The 16587-nt window shown below is 41.5% G+C and overlaps 1 protein-coding gene across 2 annotated transcripts in view; it reads left to right on the top strand.

The window, feature by feature from the left end:
- URED (urease accessory protein D) overlaps positions 1-9252 on the top strand; it is a 30009-nt gene extending 20757 nt beyond the window's left edge. For both annotated transcript variants that reach the window (XM_087391805.1, XM_087391804.1), the window contains 2 exons: positions 8752-8956; positions 9092-9252. In XM_087391805.1, the coding sequence (XP_087247931.1) occupies positions 8752-8956; positions 9092-9211 (325 nt within the window). In that variant the 3' untranslated portion in view covers positions 9212-9252. The remainder of the gene's footprint in view (positions 1-8751; positions 8957-9091) is intronic.
- Positions 9253-16587: the final 7335 nt, after the last annotated feature.

Below are 16587 nucleotides of genomic sequence, written 5' to 3'. Positions count from 1 at the left end.
TAAACTTAGAGTCCCGGTTGCTAGCTATGTCTGAAGGCAAACCATATAAAGTTAAACAATTGGTCCACAAACTCGTGAGCTAACTAAATAGCTAAGATGGTTGATCTAGTAGGTAAAAATCTAGCCATCTTGGTCAGACGGTCGACTATGACCCAAATGGAGTCATGACCCTTGCGCGTTCTAGGAAACCTCGTAATGAAGGCCATGTAAATACTTACCTATTTATTACTAAGGATTTGCAATGGCTGTAATAAACCCGCGCTTCTAAGGCGTTCGGCCTTAGTAACCCTACAAACCCGACGACCTACGACATAGCTTTCAATAAATGCACGCATCTTAGGCCAATAGAAGGTATGTTTCACAAGAGACAGATGTCGGATGTATGCCTGGATCTCTAGCACTAGGGGCATCATGACACTCCCAAAGAATCTTGGATCGAAGATTTGAAACATCTGGCACACAGGTCTTTCCATTCCAGAACAGCAAGCCGTTCCTAATCATCCACTGACCTCCCGCCGCTTGTATAGGTGACACAATCTCTGAGTCCTGGTAAACCATGGAGCTCCCATCCTGGACTTTCTGCCAATAAGAACTGAAATGACTATTAGTTGCACAGAGCCCTCTCAAGGATTGGAATAGGTCTGAGGATATTTTCGTAAATGACATAGCATTTACAAACTTGACTTGACTTAAGGCATCCACCATACTATTCATGGAACCCTTTTGATAACGTATTTCAAAATCAAAATCTTGCATTAACTCTGCCCATCTAGCCTTTCTTCCTCTCAATTCCGACCCATCACACATACTTGATTAACTAATGATCTTTCAATACAAGAAACTTGGAACCATACAAGTAGTGTCTCCAAACCTTTAGAACATACACAACTGCACTCAGTTCGTTTTCTAGTATGGGCCAATGATATTGGGTGTCATCTAGCTTCTTACTTTTAAAAGCTACAGGTCTGCCCTCTTTGACTAAAGCTGCTCCAATCGCAAAATCACTCGCATTGGCCTCTAAAACATAGGCTGGGTAGGATCGGGTAATGTAAGAACAAGAGCTTCCTTGATAGTGTGCTTCAAGGTCTCAAAAGCCTTGTTCAATGCATCATTCCAAGAAATCGGGTGGGTAGACCTGCATCCACGACCTTTCAGTATGTTGGTCAAGGGTGCCGTGATGTTAGAATAATCACGCACGGACTTCTGTAGAAAGATCATAAATCCTAGGAAAGAATGAAGTTGTTTCACTATCTGAGGGATGGGCCATTCCAAAACCTTATGGATACGATCTAGATCAATGCTGATACCTTTGGAAGAAATCTTGTGTCCTAAGTAAATGATCTCCTTCATAAAGAAGCCATATTTACTCATCTTGGCATAGACCTTGTGCTGTCTTAAAATAACTAAGACAGTTCGGAGGTGTCCAATGTGATCCTCTAGCGATCAGCTATATACCAAGATGTCATCTAAGAACACGACAACGAATTTGCCCAAATAATCTTTGAACAAATTGTTCATTATTTTTCGGAAGGTAGCGAGAGCATTGGTCAAACCAAAAGGCAATACGAGAAACTCGTAGTGGCCATACCTAGTACGGAAAGAGGTTCTATGTGTTTAGCATAGATACAGATTTGACGGTAACCCATACACAAATCAATCTTATTGAAGTACTTCGCTCCGGCCAATTGGTCTATCAAATCATCTGAACGAGGAAGAGGGTATTTGTTCTTAATTGTCACTTTATTCAATCGTTTATAATCTACACGCATTCTCCATGAGGAACAGGTGCACCTCAGGGTGATTTACTTGGGCGAATATAACCCATATTCAGATAGTCTTGTAGCTGTGAAGCTAACTCGTCCTCCTCGCGTTGGCTCATCCTATAAGGTGGAATACTAATAGGTTGAGCCCTAGGTTCTAAATCTATGCGATGATCTAATGCCTGTTTTGGAGGTAAACCTACCGGTAGTTGTGCAGGGAATACATCCATAAAATCATCTAACAAGGTTCTCAATTCTCGGTGTTCAAACACGCTTAAATCATTTTTGTTATTAATAGAGACAACAAATGAAGAAAGCGGAATCAATACACACTGATACACATCATAATGAGAAGTGTTTAATATATTCCGAAGCTACATCGCAGATACAATAGGTCCCTGAGAAGAGGGAATATAATTACAATGAATACAAAATTGGGTATCCTCGTCCAAAAAAGAGAGTGTAAGGTCTTTCCATCCAATCGGAATATCGTGGGTTTTAAACCACTCTATTCCGATCAACAAGTCTACATGTTCCAAGTGCATAACATAGCACGTAAGAGTAGCATTGAATCCGGATAGAAAGTTCGTTGACCTTATGATCCCAAAACTGCTTCCCAGCTGAAAGCTGCACCTCATAGGTGTGATCGCTAGGTGTTGTGGACAGCCCCATCCCCTGCACAAGTTTGTAGTTCACAAAATTGTGAGAGCTGCTCGGGTCAAAGAGAATGTGAACTCTTTGGTCCCTTACTTCTCCATAAGCTCAGAAAAGGTCATGGGGGCCAAATAACGAATTATTAAAAGTGCAATTATAAGAAAGTAGGCAGGTAATGACAGTTATAGAAAAATTTGTCATCGATGCTTGGTTAGCTCCCTTCGCTTTGGTTCCTTGGCCTGCATGGAGCTTTGGTCCTGGCTCTTGCATCTGGTTCTTACGCCTTAGGACAATCATTCCAAGTGTGGCCCCGCTCCTCACAAATAAAACAACGTCCTTCTTTCTTTAGCTTAAGGGTGCGTAGGAAATGGGCTCGACCATTCTTCGTCTGAGTTGAATTCTTCTTGGAGGCATTGTCAACTGACTTCAACTTCCCTGTACTATTTGGTGACTGGAAGAACTTCCTCTTGTTCTTCCCACTCGTGTCGGCAGTAGTGGTTCCCTTTGTGCTGGCCATAGTATCATCATATATGCGCGCATAGCTCATGGCCTCTTGCAAAGTGGTACACTTGTTGTTCTTGATCTGAAGCTTATACGAGTCAGGCAAACCATCCACAAAGAAGCCCAATAAGGTGACGGGGTCCATCTTTGTAGCTCTGGTCTGCAAATCATGAAACTTCTGAAGATAATCTTCAAAAGTCAAATTTAGTTTGGACATATCGAGGGCCTTGAGCTTGCCTATGATATCATAATCCTTCTCCTTCAGGAATTCTTTCCTGAAGACCTCTTCAAATTCATCCATGTGGAGAGCTTCGGTTGTAGTTCCTTCCACCACAGTAAAGCCTTCCTTGATAAATAGCCTGCTGCAAGTTACATCTTCTTCTCATCAGGATAAGGGTGAAACTGGAAGTGTACTTGCCCCTTGTGCAACCAACTGTCAACCACTTCCTTGGTCTTGGATTTCTGATCTCTGGGATAGGGATCTGGTATAATATTCGGACCCAACACTGAAGCCAAAGCATCAACATGTGCGAGTGCTTGAACAGTGCTGGTCAAAAGCATAATAGAAGGCTGAATCCCTTGGAGTTGCTGCGTCAACCCCGTTTGATTCGAATTGCTCAAACTTTGCGTCGAGAGCTGTGGTGAATTCACTGAAGGCAGTCTTTGTAATCAAATCATCCGGGAGACCTTGGTTGTCCCCTCCGTGGTAATCCATATCTTGATCACCCTCTAAAAGCTTGGCTTCTACTGAATCATCCATGAAGAAATCGGGAGCAAAGCAAGCGCTACAGTCGAAGTTGGAGGAAAGAACAGACTTAGGAAAGAGGAGGCAGCAGTGGGGACTGAAACTAGGAGCAAGCAGTGAAGGAAATACTGCCACGGGATTGTGCCAAGATGAGAAAACGGCGAGGCTAGGTGGCGAAAAAGGGAAAGTAGCTGATCCGAACTGACAAACTGCAGCGGACCAGCCCTAGCTGACGGGATCTGATAGAGAAGGCGGCTGAGGACATGGTTTCGTGCGCAATACTTCGAGCTGGTGAATGCAAAAAATTCCTCCAGGATATAGGCGCTATGAGCCCTGGCTTTTAGAAAGCCTTGCCCTCCAAAAAAGCACATCCCTAAACTCGGTAGGACTCGTGCTTTTTTTAGCTTTCCAAGCCCCGAATACTGCACAGCCTAGTCCCGAACAGACTGGCGCCTATTGCGCACACCCTCCTGCCCTCTTCTCTGAGCACCAACTCCACTACGCTCATCTAGGAGGATGCACGTTGGCTTCCGAATCTTGCCATAGCTTATCGCTTCCCTCTGTCTGTCTAATCTAATCGTCTCGCCATTCTCTCACCCTACGATCCCCTCCAATCCAGTTTCCTCTTAGAAGATCTTTCTCCCCCTGAACTTCCCGCAACTCTGCCAACTTACCTTGCTTCACATCGAATTCACCAAGGCTCTCACTCGCCTCTCTTCTATCCCAATCTAGGCAATCAACAACCCTAACTGACGAATCAACTAGCACTTGCAGGGTATCACTAGGAATTTCGAATTTGAATCGTATCTGGAGGAAATCACGTCCAATCTCTCTTGCAACAAAGATTCATAGCTCAGGAGTTGGCTCTGATACCAACTGACATGTCCCCAATACTCCTGAAACCTCTGACCTGCAAGGAAACACAAGAACACACCAAACGTGAGGGTAGGCCGCTCACCATTCAACCTTGACACCTACAAGATGCAATCCCCAATCAGGAGATGGCCCCTCCGAGCCACAAGCTGAGCTACTGGCACGAACTCCCAACTAGATCCCGACCAGCCTGGTGTACCATACCACCAGGTGGCGCCTAGAGGCCTTGGATCTGTTGCTGGGCCTTGGGCTATGCTAAGATGCAGGTGTGCATCCGCGACTCAATCCAGGATCAGACCTAGCACTAGGGAACTAGATTTGCTCCCCTTGGCACTCTGAAGACTGAACCTCTGGGCCCCTTTTATAGGCTCGTGCCCAATGCTCCAAAAATAGCGAAGACCTCTATCTGGTTTGTACCCTTGCCACTCAACCCGAGAATCAATCTTGCCTAGCCCTAAGCCTCCCTAGGCTACCTGAGCTAGTCTTGTGTACCCCAGTACACGTCAGATACTAATCCATGCACATGACAATTTGGGTCACGTCCCTACATGTGAGCACAAAGGGGAGGTGTATGGGTAGGGGTTTAGAGATACCACATCGGCAATGAATGCGACTGCTGAAAACCCCCTTGTCCAAGCGTCACGGAATTGTATTTATTCCAAGAAATAAAGATAGATATACTATTTTGACTTGTGGTCAAAGAGTTGACTTCGGTTAACTAGAGAAAGTTTCTATTGTACGTGCATGGTGGCGACACCCACCCACAAAGGACTAGGATTAGTCAAAAGCATGGGAATGCATGCATTGGCTAACAATTAATGGGTATGTGTTCGAATTGTTTATTTGTGACAAGGGACTAAAGAGTGGTAAATTCACCCATTATTTAAGGGGAAAAGGCCACTAAAAGTTGGGCAACTATCTTTAGAGCGGGTGCTAGCAGTTACATTTAATGAAGGGCCGAAATTTTGGGGATAAAGCAATTGTTTTTGGGAAAGCCGACTTTTTGGCTAAAAGCATGCACAAGCTTTATTTTTATTTTTTTCAAGAAAGAGACTTCTATTAAGCATGAAAGAAACCCTCAAGAGCAAGCTCGAAGTGGGAGTACGTCATGCATGGCATGAACAAAAAGGCCACCCAAAGTCGGTCAACCGAAAAAGAAACCAAGGAAGAGGCTGAAAGTGCCACTTGAATCTTTCTATAGACTCAGAGAAGAAGGGAGAGCCCCTCCATTCCCTAAGGAAAATATCCCAAATGACAGAGGCTGCCTGGGAGGAACCTTGCATGGTCGGCTATTTTTCATGCGCTTGAGTTCTGGTTTTCAATTCCTGTTTTGGTAACTCACTTCTTTGACATAGAAGCGCGTAATTTTATTGAATTTTGCCCAAAATTTGCGAGCTGAGTTTCATTGGTATCAGAGCAAGGGTACCAATCTCTTCTTAGAGGGTGACGATCCAAGAAGCATGGCAAGTAGATTGTTGGCACTAGGTTCAATTTCTTCCAGGGAGATAACTGTCATAATTGGGCGGAGGGTATCCAAGGTCGAGGTCCTGCACATGGCATGCAAAGATCTATGCATAACAATCTACGTGCAACAGGCATTGGTGCAGCCCCATGAAAGGAGTAGTCATTGTATAGAGGTCATCAAGTCTATGCGTGGCAGCAATTATGGCTGTATATAGACCTTGGCCAGCCATCTTTGTGGAAGAACATCGCCCCAAAAAGGGGACTGTATTGGTGGCCAGAAAAAAAAGACGATTTCATATCAGAGCTTATTCCTACTTGTTGGAATAATGCACAGCATGGGCAGGTAAAAATCTAAAAGGCTGCACTGAATTTGAGAAAAAATGATCAGTCAAGGAAGCTAATCAAACTCTTAGGGGAGGAGAAGCGATCTGCTCTACGAACCAGTTGCTGCCTCGAGAGCAGCCCTTTCTTGACTTTTCTGCTGCACAACTTGGAAGTTTCTTTGAATCAGAAAATTCATTTTCTTGGCTGTGATCGTGCGCTGTACAAGAGCAAGTATTGAAGGATAACCACTTCAAGATTAGATCCTGATTTTTAGAACAGCAAGTATTTATCAGCCACGGTTGATAGAGAAAGCATGAGCGGCCAACAGCTGAGTTCAGCCAGCAAAAGGAGATCTTGGGTACATGAAGACCTTGATGAAGCAACAGCCAAGGCCAAGATTTTAGAATTAGAAGAGCTCAAGAAGGATCCCCGATTCCAGCATCTTTTTGTAGATGCATGGAGGACGTGTCCAGCCCTTAAGCGGAAAGCTCGGACAAGTATTGAGCAGGGTGAGTGTCTCAGAATGGAACATCATCTGTAGCCCACTTGGATTTTCAGCAGGTTTTCTTTAGGGTCTTCTTCAGGTGGTCTTGTATTCAACTACACGGCTCTATTATCCGTGAGGATCTATTACAACTACACACATTCCGGACCTGGCTAGGTCCGAGTGATCTTCTAGTGAAGCTGGGCTTCTACATAGATCACTTCTTACATATCACAACGGAGGGTTTCATTGACCCACCAGGGTACCCTCACTGAGGATCTCTCTTGGGCAATTCCGGGTCTCTTTACATAGACTTCGTATAGTGGCAGAGCAGAGCGACTACCCAGGGAGAGGCGCCTATGCACTTTGTGTGACATGCAGGAGGTTGAGAAAGAGGAGCACTTCATCTTCAGGTGTCCTATTTACTATGAGATCTGCGGGTGTTTCCACTGCCTCTTCAGAGATAGCTATGGGGTTTCGGCTCGACTCATCTCCTACCCAGACCAGTGATGTTTCGCAGGTTTCGTTCATGAGGCACTCAGACTCCACGAGAGGATACTCCGAGCACGGCGATGGAGCAGATTTCTTCCTTGGCTGATCCCTCTCAGAGTTCTATCACGGAGTTTTTCCATCCAGATCACATGGACACCCACGAGACGAGGCCTCGACATGATGGTGACCCAGAGCCTGTGACCAGACAGCTCAGATAGAGGATTGACACACAAATCACACTTGGGGACATCCCCTCCATGTTTAGAGTTGGGTCCCGCCCGACGGGGGTCGTAGTAGTCCTGGTTAGACGCAGAGCTATGACCAGGAGACATGCCACGGCTGCACCTTTGAGTGGACGACAGCACTCTATCGCCGATTTCATGCCCCCATTGCCACATCCACCCTGATGTATTGATAGTGATGATGAGGATGATGATGATGAGATAGTCGACTACCGACATGACATGACTATGTTGTATCTAGGATTTAGTACTGACATTCTGCATATTTTGCATTTGCATTGGTGTGGATGCTTGTTTAGTAGCTCCACCACCACAGCTCATTTGTACCAGGTTTTTCAGTGTCATAGACCCATCGGTCTTCCGAAGACTTTAATAAACTTTCTTTCTTTCTTTCTTTCTGTGTAAACAGCATTATTCTGGAGTTCCTTTGGACCTTCGTATGGTGTTGTGGGTCTTTCACTCCCTCCATTCTCATTAGTTTCAGTAATCTTCCACTGCAGATCCGTCTATAGTGCATGTGCCCTGGTTTCTCATGCATGTTACAAAGACCCAAGGTCACACGCAAGAAGAAGCTCCCTTTCTATCTTGGATTTTGGTTCACATCCATCTTTTATGGGCAGTGGCTATAAAAAGGGTAATTCTGATCTGTGATAGCTGAGAGAAACTAGTTTTGGAAGGGAACAGAAAGAACCCAGCAATTGAAGAATTGAATAAGAATACAAAATATGATAGCTTGATCACCCTGGAAATCAGGCTATCCAGAAAATAAACAAATTAAAGTTACAAACTATTAGCAAAACTTTCAACTTTGGAGAGGAAGGAAGGGGGGGGGGGGGGGGGGGTTATGTTTATGCTTAAAAGTGTGTACACGCCGGGAATGGTTGAGTAAATTTGTGTGTGTGTGTGTGTGTGTCTCTGTGTGTGTGTGTGAGAGAGAGAGAGATAATACTAGGGGGGATAATAGTAGTGAGTGCGTGTAGGTGTGTGTGTGATAATAATAGGAGGGGGTAATAATGAGCCAAAAGAAAACCAAATAATTGAATAATCTAAAGGGAGTGGTAAAGACGGAGGGGGAGGGGGGAATTTGGGGGTGACCCTGCTGTCTGAGATTGTTTTAATTACAGCAGAAGTATATTGGGAGATCTTTGTTATCAATGCTATGAATAATTTCACTAAGTTTGTGGATGTGACACTTATAAGTTGTGAATACAGGCCACAGTTGTGGTTTGTCCGTAAGCAGCTCGAGGAAGTTGTGCAGATGTGTAACCACAGGATTGCCAGAAGGAAGTCACCCGATTCTAAAGGCAAGACATCCTTCCCTTCAGCATCAGGGGAGACATCCTTGTCTGAGGGTGTCAAGCATTCAAGCCTTGCACATCCAAACTTTCTTGTTTCTTGTAGCACCTTTGGTCCGGCAGTAAGTATTTGAAGAACTGTTAGTTCTGGAAATGTCTGAATGAATCTCTGAGATATCTGCATCTGTTTTGGTTTATATTTTCTTGGTTTTGATGTGCTTCATTTTGATGTTATATGGGGCCTTCTGTTGTTGCAGGATGATGGTCTCGTGGTGCGCATAGTTGCAACTACTACTGACCTTGTCTATGATTTTTTAAGGCATAATCTCGCATGCCTTTCTTCAATAATTGGTGCGGTTCCATATACGGGAAAGTAAAGAGATTGCAACAATCTTTATGACCAATCCACATTAAGAGAAAAGCCTTGTTGTAGTTTATGCGTTGCTTTTTCTGCTTGTAAATCTCTCTCTCTATCTCTCTCTCTCTCTCTCTGACACACACACACACACACGCATGCTCACATGAATGACCCCCCCCCAACACATGCATGCACGTGTGTTGTAAGCCCATGCACAATTCCTTAGACACATGCACATGCATGCATATGAAGTCGCACATTGTGCCCCATGTGCACATGTACTCATAATCATACAAATTTGGGCTAGTGAGCGACACATGCATGTTGGATACATACGCGTGTGCTCACAGCATTCATAACCACAAACATGCACACACAAGCATGTACGTACACAACACACATGTAGATATGGGTAAATGTCCTTTATTTAGTCATTCTTATTGTCTCTTCAAATTGTAGTTCTCCTATGGCAATTTTCTCTCTCTTAAAAATATTTTGCAAGCATTATCATTGGCTAATAGGTATGGCTCTATAAAAATAACAAATGTTGGACTTCGTAAACACGAATAGGTATTGAGCCATTGTATTGAGCTGATGGAACTCAATATCTTTAAAAAAGAATATTGAACAGATTCATCAAGCAAGGTGGCTAGCAGTAGTGGATCTTTGCTTGAGCAAGATCTAAGAAAAGCCAAGGGAGGTAAATAAATCCATGTCAAAAGATGTTGCGATCTTATATTTCGAGATAGGTCCTATCACCATCTATTGGCCGATGTCTTTTAGGAGATAGGAAATGAGTAATTGAAAAGATCAAAGCTAGCTTGTCACATAGGAGACTCGATGTGCTCTTCAAAACTTGTTTACTTGTTTAATACTAAAAAAAAATCATGAATTCAAAGTCTTGTTATCCACGAACACATTAGGGCTTTATTACTTTAGCACTCTAGTGTTCATACCAATTATTTATGTTGTACTATATGTCGGTGCACATTAAGCATACATATGATATTAAATTGGGTTTTAGTGCCTTTCCTCAAGACGTTGATGAAAGAAAAGTGGTAGGGAACCTAGTGAAGAGCCTATGCAACCGAAGGCAGGACGGGTGTGAAACAACTCTCTTTCATTCCATGGAAATGTTTACCAGTCCAGCATGCATGGTCATGCCTCGGACAACCAGGAGTATCTTTCATGAAAGCAAAAGGAGAAAAAAAACAACTAGCAATCACCATAATTCAATTAGCTCTGTAGCTAAGGTTGGGACTACCTATGGGATCAGATTAGCAATATGGGCTCCAATAGAAATAGAGCAAATGCACAACGCCCAGAGCATGTACCCGGACCACAGTGACTTGAGATGATACCCTTAATAGGCCACAAACAAGCACAAAGACACCACGAAGACTCTCAATCGAGATGGCACAAGTGATACGATGAACAAGACACAATCAAATGGGAACAATGCACCTCTGTGGTGCCACAAGCGATAGGAATGAGCCACAACTCTTGCAGATCATCCAAGATCTTTCAAACTTCAGTCGAACAGGTCTTCACCCTTCCTTGTCCACACGCATGGGCAGCTTCCCTATTAGTGTTGTCGTCACGTACGCAGCAACCTCTCCTCAATGTATGAGCAGTCTCCTGTGCAATCCTTTGGCTCTTCTTCTCAAATTATCGTTCACCTCAAGAACAAGCGATTAGCAGCTCTTCAAATTCCAACGACAGAATTCCAGTGAAGGGGGGGTCAGCTTCATACGTGCGCCTCAAGCAAGCAAAGGCTCTCTCACAATCAGCGCAGAAGGCAGTACAGACCACCAGCGACGTACAATCAGTGCACACTTCTTCCTCTTCTCCAAATTCCAGATTTGTCACCTTATCTCTTGCTTTTTGGAAAGCCTCTCCCCTTCTCTACAATATGTGCTCCTCCTCCATAACGCAACATCAACTCCTTTTGGAAAATCCTTCATGCCACCCACGTAATGAGCCAAGTCCCCACATATTGCAGCATTGGCTCCACATAAAAACGTAGCTTCCTCATGCAAGCCACCTCTCTATGTAAAATTTCCACGTCATTGTCTCCTTTTACCACTCTTCTACATTGCCTTAAAAACCATTGCACCAAGACCATTGCTCACACAATTGGGGTCACATTTCACTAGCACACAACCATCCTTCAAAACAAGGTATTTTGATGCATGTCCACACATTTACCACATTGGATGTAGCATAGATATTGACATGACAACATTCTATGCACAGAAGACCATTTACCACATGTAAAAAAACACAAAAAACTTTACAATTGACATTCAACCATCGACCTCGTCACACATGGGTACATTGCTCTAGAGTGCATCCATATTGTGTTTTCATCACTTCCCATAGGAAGTTCCTACAAACATTTTATTTGATAGTCAAATATCATCTTTTTTTAAGAAAAGATGTCTTTGGAGCTAGAAAAAAACCCATCACTAGCTAACTATGTGCACCTATGTGTCTCCCTACATTACCCATAATGCTAGTATTTTATTGCCTTTTTTGTCTTATCAACATCCTCTAAAGATAAGAGAGAAGTTTGGAAGGACTAATTGTCATGGTCCTTTACTTCTATTGTGTGGAAGTGCCCTTTATTTATCGAAGAGTAGATCACTTCGCATGGTTATCTACAACGTAATCTTTGTCAGCATGATAGGTAACTTTTTTCTTTTTTTCGATGAAACATGTTCCACTTGTTTAGTAATATGATGATATAGTGGTGCTAAGAAAAAATTATAAACTTTATCTTCATCTAGATTTTATGTTCTTTGTGCATTCCAATGTGATTATTGTACTTTGACATATATTACAGTGTTGAGCATATATGTCAAGTTAAACAATGAACCATTTATAATATCTTACACTCATTCTAGGTTTGTGCTCACCTTTGCTTAGTCTAAAATTTTACTTGTTGGACAAAAACCCGCACATGTATTTGACTTGTAAATGTATTTCTACCATGACAGTAGTAAAATAATAATGTGAGATTCCCATAATTTTTATGTTGACTTGCAATAATACTTCTTGAGGTGCTTCAGTTCTTCATGCTGCAATAAAATCATCCACCTATAATGATGCATTAATCGCTATGGATTTTTGCCACCATTGATCATTGGTCCCCATAATTGTGGTAAAACCATTCTTAACCATGTTTTCAATTGGCTGAAGCTCTTTTGGAATCAAAGATAATTGGCTATGAATGCATGAAATCCTAAAGCTTTGGCCATTTGGCTTTAATGCCACCATTGACATTGCGAGTTTTGGCCAAGCCAAATACAGGATGGAGTAGCGGTATACTACATGGAACTCCACAACAAGGAACTGCTCACTGTGGTAAATTAAATAGAGATTCAAACCTTAACACTAGGTTAAAAGCTCCTCACAAAGTAACATCTAGAAAAGGTGTCCACATGAGTAGACTAAAAGGAGATAGGAATCTTGCTAGGCTTCTTTGCATTACCTTGTACTGTGCCATTGGCATTCAATCTCAAGGATCTTGTGCCTAAATTTCCACGTCCCTTGATTCAAAAAAACAAACGCAAGAAATTTTGTTCTTGATATCCCATTTGTTGCCAATGCTTCTCTAACTTTCTTTCAAATCAAGAATCCTATTATTGCAAATCTCCCTTATCCATTCTTCTCCATCTAGTTCCAAGACATTGTTGTCTAGATCACCTCTTATATCGAAAGAACCATTTTGAGGTACTCAAGTTGAAAGGCTTTCTTTCCTCACCCTCTAGTGCTAAGGACCCTTATTTCCTTGCCGCCATCAATTCAATGAGATGTCCTTTCAAATTTTTATTTATCGAGGAGGATCGGATGTACTTCCTTACCAGTTTAATCATCTAGAATACAAATCCTTTGTGCTGCTTAGAGTGTAAACCCATCCCATGCAAGAGAAGAGGTGTAAGTTTCCATAGCTTCAATGTGTAGGAAAATTACTGGTCCGTGAAACGTGGATGCCCATGAGCATGGGCAGGTAAGACCTCATGCAACCAAGGCCCTCCACCCTACCCGACCCATTGCTTACAAAGGATATGCATGCCAATAGCTTCGAAGATATACGCTCCCTGTGAACTTCTTTATTTTTTAGTTTTGTTTCATCAAGCATTTGCTAAGTGTGTAAACACAAACTGCTCATCCTATGTAGGCATCAGGGATTGTGTACCCACCCTTAAAATGGAATTTGCACTTGAGAACAAAAAGACATTAAATCCTTTGTTCTTCTTTGAAAGGATTTGCTCATGAGGACAGACACAATTTGAATTAATTGGTACAATCATAGTATATCATCAAACTAGAGCCTTATATTTCTTAGGTAATGTTGCCACCAATTTTATATATTTTCTAGTCATTCATCCATCTCCACCAACCTCCAAACATATCTCCAACAATCCTTTAGTTTCTTTGGTTTGCCATCCTTACCATCCTTATGCTACTTGTGGCTACTTTGGTTGTTAAGCCTATTGCGATATTACATACCTAGAGCTCTTGGAGGCTTCGGCAATGATTGAAGCTTTGATCTCCTTATGCCTTGGGAGCCTATCGTGACTCCTAAGTGTTTTCAGCTCATCCCTTGGCTCTTATATGTAGCTCTCGTACCTCACAAGTCCTTTCTCCCACAAAACCAGTGAGCTCTGAGGTTCAAGTTTTTTAAGGGGAAAAAGCATTGGAGGGCACCAAACATATAATTTTTAACATGGATAATTACTTTCCCCCCCGAAAACGTTTTCCCCACAATGTTGTTTGGGCTTTACAAGCTCATGGTTCTTGTGCCTCTATGGATGTTGGTGACTTTACTTTTCATATACAATCGTGTGGTTCAAGGTGTGTATGATTAACTTATTTCCCATGTTTGTGAATAGGCCTTAAGGCATCACACCATTGTGCTAGTTTGTCCCACAAACCTAATGAGCTCTTGGGGGCAATGGTTTTATGGGAAGATTTCAAGATTGAAAATGACATAAAATTTACATTTTTACCAAACGTAATGATATTTAACATATGGAATTATTTTCTCACATAAAGGCATAAATTGTAACACAAAAAGCATCTGACCAAAAATATTTATGTGAGACTAGAACTCCAAGATCTTAGGGGAACCAAATGTTTCCATTATCAATCTCGTTAGAGAGTGATCATTATCAACTTCAATTTTGTGACTATTTTTGTCCCTAGACTGTAGTGTATTTGTATTCGAATCCATCTTACAGTTTGTTGGGTTGATCTTGCTCTTTTTGGGTTGATCTTGTTTTTCTTTTGGGGGGGGTGTTTGCCACTCTTAAAAAACCATATAAAGCACATTCAAACAAGCATGTGATTAAGATACCCCTATATCTAAAAATTTACATTTTTTTAAAACTTATTACTCCCTTGTATATGTATAGATGTTTGGACATTGAATTGAAAGCTCCCCTTTGTGTGTTATAGAAATTAATTACATTGATAAGTATTTTTAAAACTCCCTCATGTATCTAAATGGCTTGAAGTACCACGATTAAAAAGATCCTCTAATAACGAAGGTGCTATTAACATGTTTATAAGGTGAATCACATCAATTTCTCTATTTATTCCTTGTGTATCTCCCTCAATTTCTCTCATAATGACCATATTTTTGGCAATAACATCATAAGTCTTATGATAGTATTATTTTCATAATTTAGTTTTCAAATGGAAAGTCTTGAGCCCACAAAAGGTTCTTTTAAAAAATTTATTAATGACTAACATCCATCTACCAAGAAATCTCATGCCTTTTAAACTAACGGGTTAAGGTTGTTCTTGCATTTAAATCGATAGGTAATACACATAGGTATCAATTGGTCAACTTCAATCCTTAGATGTGGGATGCATAAGCTATAAAAAGATAGTGTGCATCTAGATGGGGGATCTTTTGGTGTGCTCAAATTAAAAGCAAATGATAAGAAAGAGTTGAATTACTAAGTAAGAACATGCCTAATATAAGTGTTAATCCAATGTTTGGAGTGTTCCACCTTAAATTTGAATGTATCCCTTGGATGTATTCTCAAAAGAACGGATGGAAATGAAGATTACACATCTACAATGGGTTATATATCATCTACGTCTTTAAAAGCAAGTCCACCTCATATGTGCCATGGACACAAAGGAGGATAATTCTTTAAAATGACAAACCCCTAATCAAAATATATATTACTTTCTTTAAAAGGCAATCACCCATTAAGAGACATTGGATGGAATTGAGCCATAAAATGCACCTTCCTAAAGAGGTATATTGTCTATCAACCAATATGGATGAGAATCCAAACGACTTAGGGAGCATGAATCCTCATGCCTACAATCATTTCCTACCATCATAGAATAATACATCAAAAAAGTTTGGATGGGGCCACTAAGGACAACTAAGCATACTTTTGTAAGCCATGATTATGCTTGACAAGGCACAAATGATCAATGTAGCTGATGCACCTCCACAAATCCTACCCCTTAAGTTTTCAAATGGCAAAAGAGCTATCTTATTACCAACCTGACATTTGGTGGATCTACAAGGGATGGATAGATTCATAATTGGACGATAACCTTTTGCCAAAGCCACTATGAAAATTAATAAAATGCCCAAAAAGGAAACCTACAAACACGATACTTGAAATGATAGTTTTAACCCACTTACTAAAATAGGATGATTCATCTTTAGGGCCACTTTTGTGGTGGTAGAAATACCTCAAGGTTAGTTTTAACCCACTTACTAAAATAGGATGACTCATCTTTAGGGTGGTGATAGAAATGCCTCAAGCTCTTGAGTCATGCATAGGCTTTCTTAGGGTAATAGAATTAGGGAAAATAGATTTGTAAGAATGGTTTAGGGAGGAAAAGGAATTACTAAGGATGTTAACCTTGATGATCTACTGTCATCACCAGAGACCAAAAGCATCACAATCTATGGAGTACATTAACATACTTACCAAATCCCTAGATCGAAGATCTCAAACTCAAATAAAATTAGTGGTCAAAATTGAAATACTTAAGATGCAAGAATTCAAAGACCCACAACTACAAGGTCTAAACAAGTGGTTGGAATCATTATAGAAATAAATGCTTAGGTAGAATGAGTCTATTGTACAAAGTGGTTGGGATCATTGTAGAAAGACATCCTCAAGTACAATGAGTCCATTACACAAGTGGTTCGGGTCACTGTAGAAATACGTCCTCAAGTACAATGATTACATTCTATAAGTGGTTGGACTCTTTGTAGAAAGACATACTCAAGTAAGATGAGGCCCTCATGCCACAAATGTTGCCCAACATATGGGGATAGTTCAATTCCCTCCAACCCTTGGATAAACCTAGGGATAATGAGTGGAAAGGAAGTTGACTCAACCGCCTTTA

This window comes from Dipteris shenzhenensis, chromosome 20 (assembly GCF_047967505.1).
Source record: "Dipteris shenzhenensis isolate YYH24624 ecotype China chromosome 20, Dip_SZ_1.0, whole genome shotgun sequence".
In the NCBI taxonomy this organism is placed as follows: domain Eukaryota; kingdom Viridiplantae; phylum Streptophyta; class Polypodiopsida; order Gleicheniales; family Dipteridaceae; genus Dipteris; species Dipteris shenzhenensis.
This window is presented reverse-complemented; position numbering and strand designations above follow the sequence as displayed.